At 38.0% G+C, this 24126-nt stretch overlaps 1 protein-coding gene across 32 annotated transcripts; it reads right to left on the minus strand.

Annotated features, from left to right (window-relative positions):
* Positions 1 to 1223: 1223 nt before the first annotated feature.
* Positions 1224 to 23623, minus strand: TIAL1 (TIA1 cytotoxic granule associated RNA binding protein like 1). Of its 32 annotated transcripts, none has more exons than XM_069567295.1 (14): positions 22966 to 23559; positions 20756 to 20806; positions 20212 to 20273; positions 16021 to 16117; positions 10465 to 10563; positions 10171 to 10225; positions 9929 to 10016; positions 7954 to 8029; positions 6212 to 6320; positions 5788 to 5883; positions 5585 to 5669; positions 5248 to 5371; positions 4766 to 4905; positions 1224 to 3946 (listed from the first exon to the last, which is right to left on the minus strand). In XM_069567295.1, the coding sequence occupies exons 4-14, from the start codon at positions 16030 to 16032 to the stop codon at positions 3820 to 3822; spliced, it is 1011 nt and encodes a 336-aa protein (XP_069423396.1). In that variant the 5' UTR covers positions 16033 to 16117; positions 20212 to 20273; positions 20756 to 20806; positions 22966 to 23559; the 3' UTR covers positions 1224 to 3819. The 32 variants fall into 32 exon arrangements, 26 of the variants coding, with proteins under 26 accessions (XP_069423396.1, XP_069423388.1, XP_069423398.1 ...); XM_069567287.1 differs by having other exon boundaries at positions 10465 to 10614; positions 22966 to 23497; XM_069567297.1 differs by having other exon boundaries at positions 21625 to 23219.
* Between the last annotated feature and the right edge of the window lie 503 nt (positions 23624 to 24126).

The following is a 24126-nucleotide window of genomic DNA, read 5'->3' on the forward strand; positions in this document are numbered from 1 at the left end:
ACATTTGGGCAATTCTAAAATTAAATTATCTGTGCCCCTCAAAGAGATATTTATACAAAGTACTTTCTAAATTAGTTTCTAGTTTATCTGCAATTATTTAAAAAATAGCCCCTCTCCCAAAATAGACCCAATTTAGGTAGGCACAAGCCTAGGTTTCATATGGGAAATACCACACTAATTAACCACAACTTAGAATGACACATTTTTAAAATGTCATAATTATTCACATAATTTCCTTATTTTAAAGTGGAAGAGATGGTAATACAATCTGTAATGATCTGAACATAGTGAGACATTTTATTACTACACACAGAATTCTTATTTAACAAAACCCACTCATTTGAACCTCTAAAGGCTTTATGTAAATAGTAAAAGTCTAAATCATTTCTGTATCTTTTCAATACATACAAAAATGCAAATTCAATGTTTCTAATGTATTAAGTGGAAGCCCAAATGCTGATTTTTCAATGAATAGGTAAGATATAATTTGGGCACACCTGTTAGAAAGGTGTTTAGACAATTTAATTCTTTTTCTGTTTATTGAGCATAATCTTTACTAATAGCACTGCTGCTGCTGCTGCTGTCACTTCAGTCGTGTCCGACTCTGTGCGACCCTGTAGATGACAGCCTACGAGGCTCCCCCGTCCCTGGGATTCTCCAGGCAAGAACACTGGAGTGGGTTGCCATTTCCTTCTCCAACCCATGAAAGTGAAAAGTGAAAGTGAAGTCGCTCAGTCGTGTCCGACTCCAATAGCACTGTCAAAGATCAATCCAGAAATGGTAAACTTATGGTTCCCATGACTTGTGGACTCTAATGAGATTTTACTACATTAATATTCTACAGAGATGGTTGGATGGCATCACCAACTCGATGGAAATCAGTTTGAGCAAGCCCCAGGAGTTGGTGATGGACAGGGAAGCCTGGCACGCTGCAGTCCATAGGGTCGCATAAGAGTTGGACACGACTGAGCGACTGAACTGAATATTCAACAGAACATACATTTTTAGAAGGATGCAAATTTCTACTCCTCTATATCCAGAAATTAAATTTTAATCCAGCAAAGCAAATGGATGTTTATCACTTATACAGAACACAGAAATAGGTCCTGAATATATGTAAACTTCATATACCTTAACTAATAACATGAAACAAAATGGAATTTCCTCTTTCATGGCAGCCTGGACGGATAATTATGTAATAAACGACAATAAGAAAAAGTCACTCATCATATAGTCTAGTCTTTATTGAAAGACTTAACTTCAACTGTGGTTTACAGCTTTGGCTTAAGTTGGCCAGTCATTTCAGCCTCTCACTGCCAGCAGACATGAAAATCAAGTGGTAATGGCATGAGGGGAAATACTAGTAGAGAGATCAGAGCAAAGAAGGTGGTAGTCAGAAACACATCACCAAAAATAAACCTCAAAGTGATTATGAAATAAACATTTTCTTGCTTGCCAAAGAATCTTTGCTGCTGTTTTTAATGAACATGGAAAAGGCAACGATTCTTAGGCTTAAATTGGATCAAGATAGCACTGACTTCACTCTGTGTTATAAAATAGTCTTGAGTCTGTGTTAACTTGATAGTTGTATTTTAAATGGTACATTTCATTTGGATAAGTAGCTTTATATTTTAAAAACCATTTAATAAGAAATATTAATAATTTCCATTAACTGAACTGAGCACATAATCTTATTCTTTCAGATTAAGATGAAAAGACTTCAGTCATATGTTTACTATGCAGTATTAACTAGTCTGGTGTTGCAACAAGCTACTTAAGTTACTGGCAGACCAAAAAAGGCAAACTGAGAGTTTAGTTCAAGTTTCACATATATTTAAGAAAATTTTAACTAGGAGGCATAATTGAATAATTTGAGTGTTCTCCTTGTAAAATATAAAGTAAATTTTCCATAACATCCCCCAAAGATACTAACCATGAACAAAAGAAATAAGGGTAAACTTTATAATAGATGAATGTAATAAATGAGTACTGTGGTTAAAACTAAAGTGCCATAAAAAATTTGGCCTGAAGACGAACAACTTCAGACTCTGTAAATTTTCATATTTAATAAATTTCTAAATGGGGGAAGAAGGAAAATACCAAAATTACTGTGGAGACCAATTTACAAAACCATTATTTTAAAGCTAATTATAAGACTTCAAAAGTTTAAAAACCAGTAATTTTTGGGTGCTAACTGTATCTTATAGTATAACTGTAAAGAGGTTTTTTTTTTTTTTTTTCATTTTGGTGCCCAGACATCAAAACATTTCAAATACACTGCCTAAACATTTGCACCCCCTAGCTGTTAGGATTCAAATAGATAGTTTTATTTTACATTCCTGTTATGACAGAAATTTGAGGCAGGTTTTATGCACATGGCCTGAAAAATACCTCAGAATCAAGTGTTAATCTTACCCAATCGAATCATTTACAAACTCTACACTCATACAGCTCAGCCTCTGTTCAGACTTGTCATCCCATGCACACTACCCACAAGGAAAAAATTAATTAAAAATAAAAGTCACAACTCTGCGTACTATTTAAGCTGAATATCCAATTATAAATTGGTACATCAAACTGTCTAAATAAGATGTTTTAACAATCTTGTTAAAAAAATTCTTGGGCAAAATATATCTAATTTTAAAAAACACCCCAAGATTTTTTAAAAACGCTTGTACTATACAACTTATAGAACCTTGAAATAGGCTTACAAGGTTTTAATCAAGGTATTTACATACCAGATGATGTAAAGCAAAAAGAGAAAAAAGAAAAAAAAATATCTAATTTCCAATGACATTTTAAAATGTACTAATGCATCAGATTTGTATGAAATTAAAATTAAGGCTTTTTCTGTCATTTGTAGAATTTTAATCTTACATAGTAGCCAACCTTGGAAATGTCAGTCTTAAACATTCTTATTCATCCATTGCATTCAATGCAGTGGAGTGTGTTAAGTGTTACTTCAAATAATTACATTGTTGCTACTTCTATGTTGAAGCATGCTTTTAAAACACTGTATTCAATATTTACAATGTATATCATTTAAACTTCATGTAAAAGCATAGGTATGACTGTCTGACTTTTAATACAAACACCATACTTGGGATTTTCCCCCCAAAATGAAATGTAGTTTACTACAGTTTTAATTATGAACACTTTTTAAAGTTTTAAAAATATGTCTTAATGTGAACCACCAACATTTGCTCAAGGCAGACAATGCTGTTCCTTATTTAGGTTACAAAATTTCTTTTATCAGTTTGGTTTCAGTTTCTTTAGGCACAGAGAAAGTATTTCCTCCAAAGCGACTTCAAAATCATGCATTTCTTCTCAATATCACTTTTTTTTTTTCCTCCTGACTTGAATGTGGTCCACCACGGGGGAGGGGAGGGGAGTATCAAAATTCAGGATGAACTTATATGTGATTCCCAGTTTTTCACGATCCTCCCTTTTTTGCTCTTTTAAAAACACAGTGAGTTAAAATACTGAACAGCAAGATAAAAATGGAATAGTATCTAAGAATCAAAATGTATTTACCCATTTCTCCTATTATATCAAAATTTGTAGTCAGAATTTTTTATTCACTTTATTTTAGTTTTTATACACAAAGAAAAATCATGTTCATATCCATCATGAACAAAAACTTAAAAAGGCAGAACTAGAAGACATGTGTCCTTCACCAAAGCGAAGCTGTGCTAAAGGTTCCAAACATTTCAATTTTTAAAATAAATATTTTCATTTTCCGATGCCTACTTTCATGTCTTCAGAGTGTCACAAGGAAATTGAAGCTATCATGAATTACATTTTGTTGAGAGTCCCCGCTCACTGTGTCTGGTAACTGGCCATGCCATATCCAGCTTGGTTGGGAGGAGGTATTACAGGGGGAGGGGCTTGTCCTTGGGGAGGCTGAGCACCAAATCCACCCATCCAAGCAGCTGAAGGTGATTGACTTGGAAGAAATAAAGAAAAAAAAAAACTTCAGCAAACACAAGTAAAAAAAAAAATCATCTATACATTTACCCAGAAATCAAGCAGAGCCTAATCACAGAATAGACAAGAAATCAAGATACCTACAAGAGCAAAGAAATAAATGTTACATATCTAGCCATATATGCAAAATATATGTTCTAATATTAGTCTTAAATTTTTGTTAAGACAACATAATGCTGTCTGATAAATATCTCAAAGCTGATTTTTTTTTAAAAATGACAAATGATTCAACACATCTACCCTCCAAATATTGAACAAATAGTAGATACGTATATCAATTTAAAAAACACATGTTTACATTGGAAGGGGGAGGATCAACTGCTGAGAATAAAGATCAGGCTGGCCCAGGGGGAAATAGTACAAGGAACAACGCAATTGATCCATAAAACAAAAAGGGTAAGCTGTTTTAAATTAGATAAATCTTGGGAGACTTCTCACACAAGTTAATAGGCATAAAGCATTAAATTTCTGAACATAAATAAGACAAAAGATCTTTTCCATGCAAAAGTAAATAAGTAAATAAAATGGTGTTTAGAAATATAAGTCAAACTCTACTAGCTGCTCCTAGAGAGACACAGCAGATGCTATCCCAATCTCCCTTTCCACCCAGATTATAAAGAGCAAAGTGGCAGCATTTTTCATAAAGTTTCTACAATGCTTATAATACCACATAGTTCGGTGCATTTAATTTAAAAAGATTCTCCCCAGGAAAACATACTTTTAGATTCCTTTTGTTTGAACTTTATGTTTCTACACTGGAAAAACTCAAACAACTTACTCTACTCCAAATCCTTGTTGATTCCATGGCTGCCCGTATACTCCATAAGGCGGTACTTGCCACCCATTTGCCATATACTGTCCATACTGTTGTGGGTTTCCATAAACTTGGCTCCACTGGCCCCACTGACTATAGTCAACCTAGGAAAAAGCAAATCACTGTTTTAGGAAACGAGTAAGAAACACAGTATTTGAAGAAAGTGGGAGACAAGGAAGAGAAAAACTAAGTAAGCACCCTTATGTGAATAGGACTCTGTTATTTATCATTGTCTAAGTTTATTGGGGTGGTGACACCTGTGAAAAGAAAGTATTAAGATTCAGTTAATACCATAAAATAATCACTTTTAAAATAGCATTAATAAAATCAACTGAAAGCAGCTATATGCTTTATTTTTTGTTTGCTCTCTTTTACAGACTTTCTAAAGCTCTTATGTAGATATGTAAGATGGAAACCTTAAAAAGTGCTATGAAAAATCGAATTACCTGTTGAAAGTTTTTAGTCATATCAGGAGATTCTTTACCCCAATAGCATTTAACAACATGTCCTTCAATGGTAGTACCATTCACCGAAACAATAGCATGAGCCGCACTTTCATGGGTAGAAAATCTAAGAGAGGAAGAGAAGGAGGTTTTTTTTTAAAACTTAGTAATACAGAAACCCCTTAGTTTAAACCTATCAACTTGGTATTTTCCTAAAGCATATCATGTAGGCAGTTTAAAGTTATATATTGCAAAGAAGTACTAAATTAACAAACACATACTTGAGGGGATCAAATAATATAACTGAAAGGAATGGATCACATGTAAGGTAGAATTATACCTGACAAATGAATAGCCCTTTTCTGGAAAAACTCTGATTTCCATAATTTGCCCAAATGGTGAGAAGGTCTGCCTCATAAGCTGATCTGAAAAATAAACATACAAAAAATGTAAAAATATTTAAGGTTCATATTATCAAGAAATTACTACTAATGATGATGAAGCTCCACAGAGAAGGGAACTAGGAAAAAAGATTCACTATACCTGTTAAGCCAGAAGCAATTCCTCCACAATACACAGTACAGTTTTTTGGACTTGACTGGTTTACTACATCTTCAAATCTCAACTGCTTAGTGTTATCTGTATGCAGAAAGAAAGAAAAAAGTGTTGACAGTTATACAGCATTATAAAATGGGTTACTGTAATACTATAAAGATATGAGATATGCCTCACTGTGGGGAGAAACAGAACTTTTTTCTCCTTGACACTACTGATTTGATCTATAAAACCAGCTGGTTCACAGCTTCAAATATACTTACATCAAAGCCCAGTTATTTTCAGATAAATATATCGAAAACTAAATGAGTCTTACAATGCTAACAAAATTAAATTTTAAGAAATTAAGACTATACTAATAGATGATTTTGTGAAGTATCCTTAAAAACATATAAAAGCAGATGCATCTTACTTTCTTGTGTACTTTTAGGTGCAGGTGGTTTACGTGTGGCCCAATTGGTTCTGATTTGACGACCACCCAACCACTGACCTCCCATATGCACAATTGCATTTTCTGCATCCTGTGAAGGAAAAAAAGAAAAGAGCGATTACCAACACAGAAAATAACAGTATACAAGACTCACTAAGATGAAATAAAATGTTGGCATTTCTGGATACAAAAATCTTATCAGTAAATGACTCATTACAGCAATGTTTATTTATACATTTTAAGATACTAGGAACAGCATTTAAGCATCAAGGGAAATTTATAATTCAAACATGCAAGGAGAAAAATCACAATCCCACTGATAACCAAGAAAAGAGACAGTTGTTTTAAAATATCTTGTTGATCTGTAACATAACATTTACTGTAGAGTATCTAAAAACTCTTGATATTATGGTCTAAATCACCTTACTCCTTACCAAATCTACATTCTAATAGCAATGGATTATGATTATGACAGGCCTTCCCAGGTGATGTTAGTGGTAAAGAACCTGCCTGCCAATGCAGGAGACTAAGAGAGAAGGGTTTGATCTCTGGGTCAGGAAGATATCTTGGAGGAGGACATAGCAACCCACTCCAGTATTCTTGCCTGGAGAATCCCATGGCCTGAGAAGCCTGGTGGGCTACAGTCCCTGGGATCACGAAGAGCTGGACACGGCTGAAGTGACTTAGCACATACGCGTGCACACATGACTATGACATGAGATTTAAAACTTAAGACAAAAAACTTCTGCGCTGATTTATAATGTTTTAAAAAACCTTTTTTTTGGCCATGCCACATGGCATGCAAGATCTTAGTTCCCCAACCAGAGATCGAATCCATACGCTCTGCAGTGGAAATGCAGAGTCCTAATCACTGGAACGCCAGGGAATTCCCCCCAAAATGAGCTTAGATTATAGAAGTTAATGTACATTTGCAATGAATCTAAGCAAAAAAATATGACTCCAAGGCCTTCCCTGGTGGTTCAGTGGCTGGGGTTCTGGGCTCCCAGTGCAGGGGGCCTGGGACCAATCCCTGGTCAGGGAACTAGATTCTGCATGTCTCAAACTAAAGAGTCTGCATGCGCAGGGAAAACTAGAAATCACACGTGCCACAACTAAGACTTAGAACAGCCCCCCGCCCCACCAAATACAACTCTTGTCCCTTTATCTTACTGCTTCAATAAAATGTGCAATTTGTTGTTGAAACTGTTCCAAAATGTTAATATCAAAGCCCATTATATTATCTGATGTTACAGTTAATGCATATGCTTAGATATTTGGTGCCCTTTTCTTGAATATATGCAAAAATCAATATGAATTGCCTAAAATTTCATTTCTGTAACTTGCTGTAGTCACTACCATCCCAGCTACAAAATTACAGATAATATAATTAAAAAGTTAAAATTGAGATTTTCATGGTTAAGACAAATATAATTTAACCTCCCTTCAAATTCTGAGGTTAGCTCGTGCGTCCTAATTTTGAGTTTCATTTCTAATACATCTTACTCATACCAAGTCACAACTGCAAACTTCAATATTCTTTCTTATCATCACCTTATAACCAGTCTATCTTTTCCCATTTATTTCCAAGCTTATGGAAAGAAAGAAAAAAAAGAACTATGCCCTATTACAAAATCACACAATCATCGTGTTTGTTGTTAACATCCAAAAACATTTACTGATGACTGAATTTTGTATTAAATTCAAATTGAGCTGAAAGAACATACCAGTTTATTATAAAAAGATACAAAGCCATAGCCTTTGGATTTTCCAGTTGCCATGTCTTTAACTACTCGGGCATCCCTGTGAAAAGAAGCACAGCTAAATGAGGGAAGTGAGAGTCATTCTCAGAATAAAAACTAAAAGGAACCACACACACTGTATTGTGAGCATTTTTTTAAATAAAATTTCAGTTAGCCCTAATTAACTACAGCCATTCCTGAACTCTCCCTAACGCTTCTTTACCTGTTAGAAAAAAGCAGTAGGACAAAAACATGTAATAAACATGCAACCTAATCAAATAGCCTGTGCTTTCTAAACTAAATGCTCAAATCTGAAGATTAATAGGAACAATAGTTTCCTTTGCTAATATTCTATTGGCTAGTGTCCTCTAAGGTTTACTGGTTCTATAAATTACTGTAACAATGCTAACTACTTTACCATGCAAACTCTAAATAGTTAAATGTTTTCTGCCTAGTGATACAAAATATATGAAATATTAAAAAATTGAAAAAGAGGAAAAAATAGGAATTAAAAAGGCATACATGGCCTGTTAACAGATTTCTTTATTTTTCTTGGTCAATTCTCTACCATCATTTTGGAGTTTGGGCAGCTGTAAATTTTGAAAAATTGACATTTTCAGAAATTTAAGAAAGGAGAATAAAAAACTAACAACAATGCTAAGCACACCAGTACGAAAACAACAAATTTACACAGAAATTTTAGTGAGTAAGTTAAAATGATTGGAAATATAGAACTCCACTGAATATAGAATGTTAAAATGTAAATACTAAAATATGTATATATAAATAATGTATAATAATAATAAATAGAAATGAGAAAAAAATCTACAACTGAGTTCCAGTGTGCACAGTTCCTTGCAGTTAGCCTTCAAGATCCTGTCCATTCTTATGAGCAATTCTGCAAAATAACCAGAATGCTATTACTTTTAATTGTGACTTGGACTTTAGAAAAACTGCAGGTCTCAGGTATAAATAAAGATTGAAAAACAGCAACCTGTATTATTTTTTACACTGATTTTTAAAACAGTACTACTTACCACATTTATTAGAGATTAAAAAGCAAAGCAAATATCAAAACAGAAAATTAAGAATTACATCTATCAAATAAAATCTACAGAACAACAAACTGTAGAGAGAAATATTGTTGTTCTTAGGTGAAACGTATTTTTGTAAAGTACTAAACATTTAACTTAAATCTATAGGAAATAAATACATAAAATAATGTGATTTTAACTAGACAAATTGTGATAAACATTTTACAGAACTTGTAACCACTTTTAATTTTCCAATATATTAGATCAAGTAACAATACAGTAAAATCTGAGCATAAACTTTGTTTAAAAAAATAAATAAATCAAACCACAATTTGGCCCTAACTAGCAGAATTAAACACCACTAACAAAAAATAATCTACTAATTAGTCCCATATTTATGGCTCAGACATTGAAACATTTTAATACTGTAATAGTGCTACTTTTCAGCTAAAATATCAAAACACATTTACCATTATAATAACATATACATTTCTAATTTCACAATATACCCAAGGGTTTCCCTACTTTTCCCCACTTATAAATTCCTTATATAGAAGTTTAATACACAACCGAAATCACATTTAATTTTGGTTAACCTGTATCTTTAACCACCAAATTTTGAAAACATTTGACAAAAGCTAGAGTTTATAATAGGCATTACCACCCAAACATCTGCTTTAAAGATAACAAATAGAATCACTTAAAATTTTTTCACATGTTATACACAGGATTAGATGAAAACAAGACCCCAAAACATTGAAATGACATTAACATTTTCAACAACATCTACTAATTAAAAAAACCAAACAAACAACAAACAAAAAAAATCACACTAACTAGGGAAAGAAACTCTTAACTCTGATACAAGTTCATCATATACAATTTTGCCTATTGCTATTGAATATAGTATTGATTATGATACTTACGATATTTTACCAAAGGGGGCAAATGCTGATTTGATATCTTCTGTTGTAATTTCTGGACTCAAATCTCCAACAAACACGTGGAAATGATCTGAAATCAAAGCATTTAGTAATCAAATATTTAAGAAGTCGGGGACTAAACCTTTCTTAGGCAACACTAAAAGGAAGAAAAAGCCCTATGTGAGCTGGTAATGCTGCCAGGATAATTTCACAACTCTTCCGTAAAATGCAGCAGAAGTACTTACTGGAAGTATCTTTTTTCTGGCTACTTGGTGTTGTTGCCCAGTTTACTTTGACCTCCTAAAAATAAAGATTATATTTCATAAAATTATTAGGCATGTCATTATTACTCATAACACTTACCACTTATTAAAATCATTTATCAAGCAGAATGAATTTTGGTAAAAGCACTAAGCTGAAGAAAACAAAACCATCACTTGGCAGAGCTGAGTATTTGTTTAAAAACTTGCTAAGAAAGAACACAAACTAATCTGACATGCATAGATATACCCATAAGGTGCCATCATTTATGATCTTACCTTTCCCAAAATTTTTCTCCCATTCATAGCAGCTAATGCAGCAGCTGCATCTCTGTGTTCATAAAATTCCACAAAGCAATATGGGTCATTGCTTGTATGCTGCAAAACAGAAAATCCAACAGAAGAGTTGACCCTTCTGCTATCGGGTTGCTGAGAAGAAAATCCAGGAGAAAACATTACTGATAGCTAGGAATGTATGAGGTGAGACTGCATAAGTTTATGAAAGCCTAATACTTTATAAGATTTACACCTATACCTGGCTTTGTACCTCAGAATATTGTTGTACTCAAACAGAACTACAAAGCAGTAGAGAATCATGACTATCAATATTAAATAAAAATATAGGATTCTGGTGAAATAAGTTAAATATAGAACAGAAGTTTATACTAAACAAAACCTCAAGCTCAGATCTGAGAGGTGAGGACCACTCCTTACCACTGCTCTCCTCTCCCAACATTATTTTCAAAGGGATGAACTCTATTTACGCATCATAATCCTTCATAAACTGTATCCCATGACCATAAAAAAATACAGAAATGAACCAACTTTACAAACTTTACTCCTGATTGAAACTAGGATTAGTACTATACCTGATGAGACAAGATTATGTATTTCTCTGGATAAGGAAGGAATAAGAATGGAAACCAAAAAATTTCAGATTTATAATCAAGTGTTGAAATGAAATCCCTTTCAAAAGCTTTGAAAGCATTGGAGATTCTATACGCTTTGAATTTGGCCTTCCAAAGACCAGAAAAATGTACTAGTGATTAAGAAAAGGTTTTCTGAAAATGTCTGAATAAAATATTCCAAGGCAAAGGTATGATTTTACATCAGAAAATGCCAATATAAGAGTGTCTAATACAACACCAATAAATACCAAACAACAATATAAAATTATCAACAATAAACAACAAAAAAGCACAATATAAAAGAAAGCACCTAAATTATAGCAACTATATGACCTATGAACCAAAGTGGAAATGAATTTTTATAAGACGGCAACCTATAATGAAGAGCTATACAACTGTACAAATATATTTTTTATGTAGGCTAAAAATACTCATCACTGTTCAATGTAAAATACACTAAAAATAATATTTAAAATGCGGCAATTCCAGTTGCACTTACAAGGGATTAAAAATACCAGATAAAATAAAGCTCTTTTCAACAACCACTGTTTTTCATTCCAGTAAAGTTTTAGAAGAAAAATCCAAAATAAGACGTCTAAAACAATAGTGGTGAAGCAACCAGAAGGCATTTCCTTGAGGGAAAAAAAGTGTAATTGTTAATACTGACATGAAAACTATGGACTCGCATACAAAATCCTATTGTTGTAGCCACGTGAACGGGAACGTTGTTGTACTTACAAGGCAGATAAAGGAAATAGGGGTAAAGACTCCAAAGAGAAATACACATTCAAATTCCTTTTGTGAAAGAGAGTTGACATTTACCAGTAACATTCATTGAAGAAAGGATCTCAAAGTAAGAAAGAAGCTAAATCTGTGCTAGTCAGCTTTCTTCCTTATCCTACCTCTCTTGCCCTGATGGTCTCAAAGGAAAACGTGGATAACTAGTAAAACGTACAGGAATCCAATGGTAGAAGTATACTAACTATGACAGGCTTCAGGTAATTGGCTACTCGTGCATACTGATTGCAGATTTATCTAACTAGTAGTAGGCCTGATCCCATTCAATGTCCATACATACGTGTGAACACACACTCTTAGATATTCATATCACACTGCATTTCATCTCATTTAAGACACCATTGATTTTTCTGGTCACTGTCAGAGATGTTACAATTTTTTAACATTTGCCTTAGAATTGGTAATATACACTTATTATAGTATATGGAGGTAGAGCTTCCCAGGTGGCGCTAGTGGTAAAGAATCTGCCTGCCAATGAAAGAGCCCTTAAGAAACTCAGGTTTGATCCCTGGGTTGGGAAGATCCCCTGGAGGAGGGCGTGGCAACCCACTCCAGTATCCCTGCCTGGAGACTCCCATGGACAGAGGAGCCTGGCGGGCTGCAGGCCATGGGGTGGCAAAGAGCCAGACATGACACAGCATCTGAACACACACATACCCACATGTATACAGGGAAAACAGCTAGAGTCTAAGATACAATATCTAAAGTAGAACATCGTAAGGGCAAGAAAGATTTCTCACACACTGAAATGAAATTGATGAAAGGAAACCAATACTCGGTAGTGGAGTTCATGGCCTTTGAAAGCTTTCCATTTACTCCACTACCCAGGGACACTACGGGGGCTTCCCTGGAGGTCCAGTGGTTAAGACCTGCTTCCAATGCAAGGGGCATGGCTCAGATCCCTAACATACCACGTGCTGAGCAGCCAAAGGAAAAAAAATATTAAAACCGACTGTGTCCTTACCTTCGTGTTGTCACCAATTTTTGTTGGATGACATAAATATCAAAGCAGAGAAATATGAGACTTTAAAACTATTTTCAAGTTCAAGTGTAGAGTTGTAGAATATGGATAAATCATGAAAGTTCACTTCAAACCCTTCCACCCTCAAGTGGCTGATTGTGCATATAAGTTAATTAAAAAAAAAAAAACAACCAAAAATGTTTGTCAAAACACTTTCTAGTGACTTTCCACTTTCTCACATTCCATTCTTTCCTAAACACACTCGTCAGTTTCTAACCCAACCACGGCAAGGAAAGTTTGTGCTGAGCTCAGCAATGACCTCTCTGCCCATCTTTGTGATCCCTTTTCTTCCTCATCTTGACTTTCAAGCAGATTTAAACACAGTTGACAACTCTCCTCCTCTTCAAAATATTCTCCTCTAGATTCCACCATATTCTCTTGGTTTTCCTATTTCCTCACTGGAAATCTTTCTGAGGGCATTTTCCCCTCTTAACTCAAACTATCACTGTTACTTAAGCGTTGAGGAAAGCCTGGTGAGCTGCAGTTCACAAGGTCACAAAGAGTCGGATATGACTTAGCAACTGAAGGGCAAGTGCTGAGATGCACCAGGGCTGGCACCTAGGGCCCCCTACTCTCTCCTCTCTCAGTGCTATCTCTAGCTCTACGAACTACATCTTAACCAGGCCCATGGCTTCAAATATCACTGCAAGCCAGTATCATCAGCATTGGTCTCCCCAGAGTTCCAAAATATTTATCCAACTGCCTACATATAATGTCCTTTTATTGATATATGTCTAAAACACATCTTAAATTTAACACTGCCAACACAGAGCATGATTCTCACCACTCCCCCCATCCATCCTGTGCCCCCTTCAGTCATGTTCATTTTACCAAATAAACAGCATTACCACCCACACAACCACAAACAAGAATCTTCGGGGGTTTTCTTGCTGTCTTTATTTCCCTGTGTCCCACGGCCAATCCAGTCCTACCGACGCTGCCTCCAGAATACGTCTTAAATTTATCTACCTCTACTTCTGTGGCTACCACTCTAAAGAACAAGTTCCCCGCAGCATCTCTTACCCTGACTAGTGAAATAGACACAGCTAGTTTCCTTCTCCTTCCGCCCTTGCCCCCTACAATCCATCCTCCCTCCAACAGTCATTTTCCAGTCACCTTTAAAATGCATATAAGACTAGAGAAAGTCCCAGCCCTGCAATGAAGACCCAGCACAGCCCCTCCTCCGAAATCTAACAGGAATACTTTACCATCCTACCTAAAGCCCCAGGTGCAACCACGATAAAAATCCAAGCACCCCGTCATGGCCGGTACTGCCCTACTGATTCCAAACCCTGCCTGCCTGCTCACTTCCCACCGTTCACCAGGCTCCAGCCACCTGGTCTTTGGTTCCTCAAACACCCAAGCTAACTACCAACTCAAGGCTTTTGTATGGGCTGTTCCCTCTGCCTCCAGCTCTTAATATAGACAGCACCATCCTGTTAGCCCCATCTCAGCTCAAAGAGGTGATGATTTCTGACAGCAATCATTACCAGGCTGGTCCCATACCCAACATCCACAGTCTGAAAAAGATGCATTTGATCCTTTAAAATTTGGCTAAGTCAACTACCCGCTGATGAGAGAGATTTCTGGATCACAGACCATAACCAAAAAGCCTCAACATTCAATTAGGCAACTTCTGTTCCCGTCTCCTTATGAACCATTATTATTACATTCACAAAACAGATGCCAATGGCAGGACGCCTCCCCTCACCAGCCAGGCTACACGGCACCAACACTCCACTCATCATCACAGAACTTTCATTCCCTTCAAAGCTCTTATCCCTATCCAGAATTCCCGTTCACGGTTTTCCGTAACAGTTTACTGTTGTTGACAACACTCTCATTTGTACGTGAACTCCTGGGCACCTTGCTGGTCTAGCTCTGCAGTATGTTCCCAACGCTCTGAACGGCGCCAAGCACAGAGGAAATGTTTGATGAATGAAAAGGGAGAATGAGTAATAATCAAAGACAGGAAGGAAAAAAGAGGTAATATACCAGACAGAGATAATTACTGTTAGTTAGGAAAGGAGATCAAAAGGCCACTTGGCTTTACAGGTTTTTAATAGTTTCTCCCGTCTCAGGACATCACACAAACTCAACACAGCTCTGGACCCTGATGAATGCTCCTGCCTCATCTCCTGGCATCTCAGAAGACGAATCCCATTCCAAACTTAACCATGTTATGGTTTTTATTTTTCCCTCAATCTCACAAGAACTCCCACTCTCTGTCTACCGGGCTGGATCAACATTCTTCTCTCTACCTGGATTCCCTTCTTCCTCAGATTCCTATCTAGCCAGTTTCCACTATCCTTTCTGGTTTCAGCTGAGACACGGAATCCTCCAAGAACCCTTCCCTGACTGAAGACTGTGTGGACCCATATGCTCCTAGAGCACTTGAAACTGTCAGCTTCCACAGCATTTACTATCCTATTATCATTCGTGCCTGTTAACTCCTCTGTCTCCCTCATTAGACTGGAGAATTCTATGGGGCGAGGAACTGTTTTATTCACCACTGTATCCTTAGCACTTACCGTGGTACCTGGCACAAACTGAAGAGTCAAAAAAAAAAAAGAAGTGTTAACAAATAAAAAAGAAAAAGAGAATAAACTGAAATACAAGTCATTGACCAGGAAAGTATAAAAAGTAAGATTTTGGGGGGGAAAAAGGAAAGCAAATTAGCAATTCAATTCAGACTGCTACCTTCATCAAGCTGCTCAAGCAGCATTTACTAAAAATGCTCAGGATGCCTGTGTGGCACTACGGTCATAATAAGCCAACGTTCTGCTCACACCATCCCCTGAACTTCAAGTGTAACACTCTTACTGTAAATAGATGAAATATCACCTTTTGAGATAAGCTCTAACAACTTTTTACAAGCAGCATCGCCTGAAGATAGCATCATCATGAAGGCCTATTTGAAAATAAGGGCACACTTTGTCCTCTCGACTTCTAAACCTAGTTTGTCAGTCAAAGCAAACAAGTCAACACAACAAACACTAATCTCTCCATCTAGTAACCTGAGGCTTAAAATGATACAAATCAACTCATGTATCTCAAAATGGTAAACATTATGCTAACTGTCAGCACCTGGAACTGGGAAGCTCTTACCTCTGTGATCATTTTACAGCTTTTACAGGGTCCAATCTGACTGAATAACTGAAGAATAAGAACTTCTGTCACATCTCTGGAGAGGTTACCTACGTATCTGTATAGGAAGAGAGAGAAAAAAAAAAAACAACTATCAGCAATTTCCCTTCAGCTCTGGCTCTAAAGCACTATCATTTACACATCATTTTTTATTTCAACTTCCTCTCTCTTCAATAAAATTTTTCCAATTAAGCCTGATTCTTTGTGTGTAAGATTAACTCTCAGCTAGGAAAGCATAACTGTTCTTAGGGCACTAAAGTTATCACTTCAAAAGACTTTATAAAGAGCAAATCAATGTGATTTTGCACACCCCCCCAAAGCACATTATTCTGCAGCCTATATATCATTTTCTCATCTGTTAGAATAAAAATAGTAAATTTAAACCAGTCTCAAAAAACTACAATGTTTAGATGTGAAACACAATTTAAAATAATGTATAACACACACAGTACCACAAATATTGACTCATTAAAACACCCAATCATAGAGGGTTATCAGATATAAGGTTAGTTTATCTTAGACCCTCAACCAAAGCAATTACATGATCAAAGAACAGAATCAAAGTTATAGCAAAACACACAAGAAATTGAAGGATTTTTTTTCTGTCTTGGTAATAAGACTGTCATTGATGGTATGTCTTCAGTATTTTGTTTCAGGAGAGCAGGGTAAAATAACAAAATTTCCTCAGCTAAAATGCATCAGAATCAACAAAATACATCTTTACGTAGATAACAAAGCAAATATAAAGATTTCTCTAAAAATTCAGAAAAAATTAAAGACAAATTCAGGCATACTTTTGACTATAACATATCTAAAAATTTGTGTTTTTTTTAATTACAAGTTGAATATATATATTTTATATAAGAAATTTAATATACAGGTTAAGTTTAAAAGAAAAGAACGCTGTCACTCAAAGATGACCACCTTGTATCATGGATCTATCTCAATCTAGCTGAATAAACTTTTTGAGTCTTTCCAGTACTCAGTGTATAATTCCTAAAACTCACATCTGTTATGATCCTCATAAACCAAACAATATTTGTAAAATGTAGATACTTTTCTTCTGGAAAGGAAAACAAGCTTTACTTTCCTAACTATAATATATAACATCTGGAAACAATGTATTGAGACCAATATAAGCCTTGCAACTACAGTTGCCATAGTTTAAGTTGGGACACTCTGAAAGGGAAAACAAGACTGAGAAAGGTAAGGTTAAGTGTAAAAGAAGAAAATCTGATTAAGAATGAACAGCAATTTTCTTCTTTACCTAAGAATTTCATCGTAATGGGTCCTAATAACTTTAACACACTCTAAAAATGAAACATAAGTCCAATGTTACTTGAATGGAAGACTAAATAAGTGACAAACTGGTTGAGGTCCACTATGTTACCTTTTTTGTTACATTTAAAGTAGAGCAGACCCATGAGTAGGCTGTGCAGGACACACTCCCAGCAGTAGTGAAAGGTTACAGACTACTGAGCTAGCCAGACAATCACCTGTCTCCTTTTTTTTTTTTTTTTTAAACCCATAGCAATTTGTGAGTCTGTATCCTTGGAATTTTTTATACAAGGTAGACTTCACTTTCACTTTCATGCATTGGAGAAGGAAATGGCAACCCACTCCAGTGTTCTTGCCTGGAGAATCCCAGGGACGGGGGAGCCTGGTGGGCTGCCGTCTATGGGGTCGCACAGAGTCGGACACAACTGAAGCGACTTAGCAGCAGCAGACCTAGCTATAAAGAACAGTGACCTTGGTCTCTGAAGTGTTAAAACTCATCTAACCTAAAATAGTAATAGTTAGCTCATTTCTAAGTGGAGAAGTTAATGGCAACCCACTCCAGTATTCTTGCCTAGAGAATCCTATGGACAGGGCTGTTGTCTATAGGGTCGCACAGAGTCGGACACGACTGAAGTGACTTAGCGTGCATGCATGCATTGGAGAAGGAAATGGCAACCCACTCCAGTGTTCTTGCCTGGAGAATCCCAGGGACAGGGGAGCCTGGTGGGCTGCCCTCTATGGGGTCGCACAGAGTCAGACACGACTGAAGCGACTTAGCAGCAGCAGCTCATTTCTGAGAATAGGAGTTTCACTATCAAAGCTAACTAGTAACAAAGTAAAAAGTATCACTTTTATGTAACAAACTGTAGATGATTTACATAATTTTAAGTTTGTATGAGTGTTTAAACATCTTTCCAGGAAAAACTGCATGGGCATCCTGTTTCATAGGATCTTTATTCCAAATCAATCTACTTCTAATTAATACAGATTCTGAAGAACTTCTAGAGGCACATTTAGATATATTAATTTACATTTCAAGCAACAAAGAGCAAAAGGTTAACTTTAGAATGTCATGAAATACTTATAGAAAAAGTCCAGTTTTAAGGTTTCCTACTTTTCAAATATTTTCACTAAAAGTTCAGTGGTAAAGCAACAAACTCCAGAAGCTAATATAAAAATGGCCTTCCATAACCACATGTAAGACATCTGAATCTGACAGGATAAAAAGGATATAATTCAACACATAATTTTACCTAAGTTATACCCAAATCTCAAGATTGCCTTTTCCTTCACTCAGAGTTCTGTAATTCATTCATCTACATTTGCCTTCATCCTCCATACAACTTAATACTGAAATTATCTCGTAACTTTTAAAACACTATACAGCTTAAGTACTGTGACATTATTATAAAGTTTCTGTCCCAAAATAAATACTAACAAAAATATTCAAGGCTTGCTCTGGCAAAAATATCACATCTTGGTAGTATACTGAAATATTACCTTTTCCTTCTAAATTATACGTCATTTCTACGCTTTCTTTCTGCTTTGGTTATGAGGCAGTCAACATATTCTAACATTCCAAGAATTTAAATATAAAATTTCTACTCGAAGAACACAGAATAACAGAAAAAGACAAATAGCTCAAATGTTCATATCTGACAATTCAAAGAAATACTTAGGGAATTCTGAAACACTTTTTAACTCAAAGTGGGGAAAAAGCACACGTTAGGTCTATTTTGTCTTGTAAGAACAGGAACTATAGGAATTAACACATTAAAAATGGAAAATGGTGTCTTTATCCCTAACATCAGGGTTAAAATCAAATTTGAGACTAGAACTTGGCAGTTTCACAGTAGGCAAAAGTCCACATTGCCAAACTACTTCCTATGTCGAACTGCGCAGAATTTTAAGAACACCATGCCTTTCAGAAGACTAATCACACTTTCCATCGCTGACTGTGCTCTCACTCTGAAAAGATTAGCTGTACCGAGGTCAAAATTATCAGCACTTTTACACAAGATGCTATGGCTAAGTAACATTTTTGGTTTTGTTCTTGCAAATTCTTATGTAAGAGAAGATTTTGCAACAATATCCTTCAATGGGCCTCTAATGAACTGATCAATTTATCAATATTTCGTTTTAGGAAGGAGGCAGGGCAGAAGAAAGGTACAGGAGGTATAAGTGAACTGACCAACTATAAAAGGAATATCAACACACACACACACATATTTTAGAGAAACAGAATATGATTAAATTGAATGAGAGGCTTAATTTAATTTCAGGCCCAATACAGCCAAACCCTTGGTAGAGTAATCAATTTTATAATAAGATTCAATAGTATTTACTTCTGCTATTGCCCTTGGATGGTCAGATTATCCCTAAATCAATGGTTTATTTCCTCCTTTTGACTGAGTCTCTGTTAGGAAGAAAACAGCCTACAAGATGGCTCTGCACACCACGGTGTAACCCCACATCCACAATTCCTCTTCATTGTGGTACATCAAATAGATGACGAAAATGAACCTACAGTAGAGCACCATTACCATTTAATGCTGTGTAACAGATTCAGAAATACCATGGATCAAATCACTGCGCTCAAAGTTACCCACAACACAAATCTGAAATGTGAATCCTACAAGGTAGGTGTTACACAGAATTTTTCTCATTTGTTTTTTTAGATCCCAAATTACCCAGTATATATTAGCTCCCCCCACCTCCCGCAAATGTCAAATGAGAACAAAGAACGTCAGAAAACAGACCTTCAAAGCAACTATATGACAAACTTTAGTCTCAACATCAAAGCAATTCTATATCACTTTAAATACCATCAAATAAATTAGTAATACTGTAGGTAATGAATATTTAAAGACCTACCTAGGCTATAAACACCATATTGTTTTCTGATGATAGAACCATATGTCTTAGCTTGTGTGTGTCTGCAGGAAAAAAACCTCACTAGTAACACACAGGCATTTTAAGGAAACAGTTTAAGATAAACTTTGTTAAGAGTACATTGTTTTAAAACATACCAACCACTTTAAAGCCCAAACCAAAGATCACAATATAAAATAAAAGAAGGATCTCCATAAATAAACAAAACCCCTACTAGATATCAATCTCTAAAGTCACCTTCAAATTTTTCATGATGTTACTTGTATCTAAAAGAACCTTTTAAGAATACGTAAAATATGCATTACTTTTATTAAAATCTGACAAAAATGTAATTGTGAAACATTTGCTTTTATCTCAAAATTGTACGTTTGAGGTTTAAAATATATATATATAAATCAACAGACCACACCATGTATGACCATGTCTGCCTATATATAATTTTAAATCAATCAGGATTTCTTTAAAAAACGGACTTAATATTAAATTTAGTGAAAAGAAGTAAAATCATTGTAAAATATTTGAGTACCTCTTACGTTCCAGGCAGGGGTAAGACCTAGGAAGATGTAGCAGTCCTTGTCTAAAAAAAAAAACAACAAACCTTCCCATGGAGAAGAGTGGGAGCAGGAAAAAGGAAGAAAAGCGAACATGTGCTGACATCTGACATGCAGGCACAACCAGGCTCAAGATGTTTCAGTACTTATATGTATACATGTCACATTTTTAGACAGCTGTAAACATACTGAGAAAGAACAGGAGTTTGGAGAAGGTTGAGGTAAGAATTCTTAAGTGACAAATTAGTCTGTGGAGTAAGATCTGATAGAGATGGAAGAGAAGGCAGATGCAAAGTAGTTATAAGAATTAAGGCTACTGCAACAGCATTTTATTTAGCATGATAAAAACCAGGAATTCTTCATAAGAAACAGATACAATTAAAGAGAAACGTGCCTCAAGAATTTACCAATTATTCAGTAGCTATTATGATGCAATGATGACATTTCAGAGTTTTAAATACAATGTAACTTTCCTCTTTGTTAAATACAAACTTGCTAGGCCTAAATTCAGCCTTCCCAGATGCTTCCTTCCAAGAACACATTGCTAACTAAATCCCAAGTCTTGGCTTCAACAGATGTCAAAAGGACAAATTTCAAGCTTGTCCCAATTCTCTCTTCTGGGAAGACAGCAGAAATGGAAGACAACACAAAACATACACGGAAAACTTCTACTAAGCAGGCTTTTCATCCAAGCATTATATGTGCTTCAGCTGGCCTCAGATTCTCAAAAAGAACAGCAGATACTTTAGGAAGACATTAGAGAAACAGGAACAAAAAGTGTAATCTACCCCTCCCAACAAGACAAGAAGCCAAACTTGTACCAATATTGAACACATATATCTACCTTCTTGACCGAACACACTTTCCTTGCTAGAAGTAGAGAAGAGAAACTGGTCAAACTTCCTGAGTACCCATCCACCTTCCTCTATTCCCCCCAAAGTAATTTCCCCAACAGATAGTAGAGCCAAGTGGACTATGATCCTATCAATATCAGGCAGAGGAAAGAGAAAACAAAGCAGCGACCTGACTGACTCCCTGCACTGGAGGCAGGTGTGCTGAGCTTCGAAACGTTAGGAAAACCCAAGGTATCCAACTTAAAACATTTAACTAGGAATTACTCACGCTTCAAAAAAAAAAAAAAAGGGCAGGAAAAAAAGAAAGGAGTGCCACATTATTTGCAAAGGAATGCAAATGCTGAGTCATCACTCTTCAGTAGAAAGGCAAGGAAACTAGAAAAAGCAATTGGAAGATGAAATTCATTCATTATACTGGGCTTCAGGTAAAGAGCAACAGCAAGATCGAAGAAAGAGCGCTCAAAAGACACACATCGAAGAGCTGATTAAAAAAAAAAAACAAACAAAGCAAAACAAAAAAACCTCTACTTATCCAACTCTGAAGGTCTCGACCCAAGAAACAGATTAGGAGGAGGTAACACCAATGAGAGCAAAAGCAGTTTAACAACTGGTTGTCAGTTTAGCGTAGGTAGCGCTCAAAGTAAACTTCATCATCCAAGAAGGGAAAAGATGCTCCGGCGGCAAGAGGCATCCCTTTCTCACTCTCAAAGTAGCGGGCGCTGGGCGAGTGTTTCTGACAGCGTGGGCGCGGGCACGTGGGGCAGAGTAGGGGCTAGAGTTGCGGGCGAGCGTCCGGCTTCCTCCGGGAGTTCAACTTAGGGAGAAGAGCCGGCAGCGACTGGAGCCGGGGACGTGGAGGGCGCGAGTGCCGATTCTCGCGACCCACAGCGGGAGGTGGCTGCGATCCCACCCCCAGGCCCACCCCCACCAGGCCCGGCCCCCATGGTCGGGCGGGGGTGGGGGGGGACCCGCAGCTCCCGGCCCAGCCCAGGGCTCCCAAAGCAGACGGAGAGCAGGAGCTCTCCCGGGCCTGACAGGCTCTGCCGTGCAGAAACCCAGCTTAGGAAGGGGGTGCAAAGAAGGGCGCTAGAGGCAAAGGTCCAAGCGAGCCCCGGACCCCAGGAAGTGACTGTATTTGGGGGGGAAGGGAGGGCTTCCCTTCCAAGGAAAAAAGGGACAGATGAGGAATGCACTTCGCGTCCGCGCCACCGCGGCCAGGGATCCACCGAGAAGTCCCAGCTTCGGCCCCGCACTCCTGCTCCCTCCCACAGCATCCCGCGGTGCCAGGGGGCCTCCCAGCGCCTGGTACCCCCTCCGTCTCGGGTACTCACAGAGTCCGGGGCTGCCCGTCGTCTTCCATCATGGTGGGTGCGACGGAGCGATCCCGGGACAAGGGGGAGGGCAGGGCCGGGGAGGGGAGGGGGTGGGGAGGAAGGGGAGGGGGGCTCCGGGCACCGGCTGGGGACAGAGGAAAAGGCACCGAACCCTGCTCTCGGGCTTTCTCCCCCCAGCCCGCTCCGGACACTGCGCTCCAACCAGGAGGAGCAGGAGGAGGAGGAGGATGGACAAAATGGCCGCCGCCACCAGCCAGGCAGGAAACGGGGCAGAGCGCAGGCGCGGCCCGCCAGGTCACTGCTCAGGCCGGCGGCGACGACCTGCAAGGGGGATCGCTAAGAGGGGAGGAAGACGGGTCGCTGAGAGAACCCGGTGCGGTGTCACGGCGAACCACGTCGTCGCTGTGCGCCGGCCGGTCGGCGAAACCCAGCCAGCTCGAGTCAAAAAAAAAGAGAGAGCGAGAACCGCCGGGAAGGTGATGTGTCTGTGAATTGTGGTCCTAGAAATGAGAAAGGGAATCACTTCTCCAGAGGACTTCTGGGAACTGTAGTCCAAAGGAGACGGCCGGCACCAGCGGGGCGCTGGGACGCGGAGAAGAGACTTCTGGGTAGTGTAGTCGTCTGTGAGGCGTGCGGCGACCAGGAAGTCGGCGTGCTGGGAGGGGAGCGGGGGAGAATAAAAGCTACAGTAAGAGGCGCGGAAACGAGGTGGGGGAAAGCCCTGTCTCGGAGGTAGACTACAAGTCCCAGAGTGCCTCGCGCTGGGGGCTGTCCTAGCACTGCTCCTGGCATTTTAAAGCACTTCTGTTGGCTCTGCGGGAGCTGCCGCTCCGCCTCCGTCCAGCTTGAGAGCGGTTTCTTCAATTGCTGCTAAAGGCAGTGCTCTGACTCCGCGTGGTGTCCGAGCCCTCAGGGGCTTTCTGGCCCCGTTTTAAACAAAACGGCCGGCCTCCTGTCATCAACCGCTACCCCGCGCGACGGGCGAAGATGATAGAGTGGCCCTTGGACCCGTGCTGAGCTGCAGGCTACCCTCACCGGCCCCCCACCCCAACTTTCCCAACTGCCAGCCGCGTCCTGTGGTCGCGTTTTCCCTCAAATAGGTATTCGAGCCTGGGTTGGCGGCATGTAAATTGCTTTGGGGGTCGTGCTCAGTCGTGT

Source organism: Ovis canadensis, chromosome 22 (genome assembly GCF_042477335.2).
Source record: "Ovis canadensis isolate MfBH-ARS-UI-01 breed Bighorn chromosome 22, ARS-UI_OviCan_v2, whole genome shotgun sequence".
NCBI classification, from domain to species: domain Eukaryota; kingdom Metazoa; phylum Chordata; class Mammalia; order Artiodactyla; family Bovidae; genus Ovis; species Ovis canadensis.

Bases quoted from the DNA above. Each gene is read 5' to 3' on its own strand.
- TIAL1 (XM_069567281.1), bottom strand. From the start codon at position 22,997: ATGATGGAAGACGACGGGCAGCCCCGGACTCT. The intron at 5,884-6,211 runs GTAAGATGCATC...TTCTGCATACAG, and splicing joins ACCTAAAAGTACACAAGAAA to ATAACACTAAGCAGTTGAGA. The intron at 4,906-5,247 runs GTAATTCGATTT...GCTTTTTCCTAG, and splicing joins TGACTAAAAACTTTCAACAG to GTTGACTATAGTCAGTGGGG.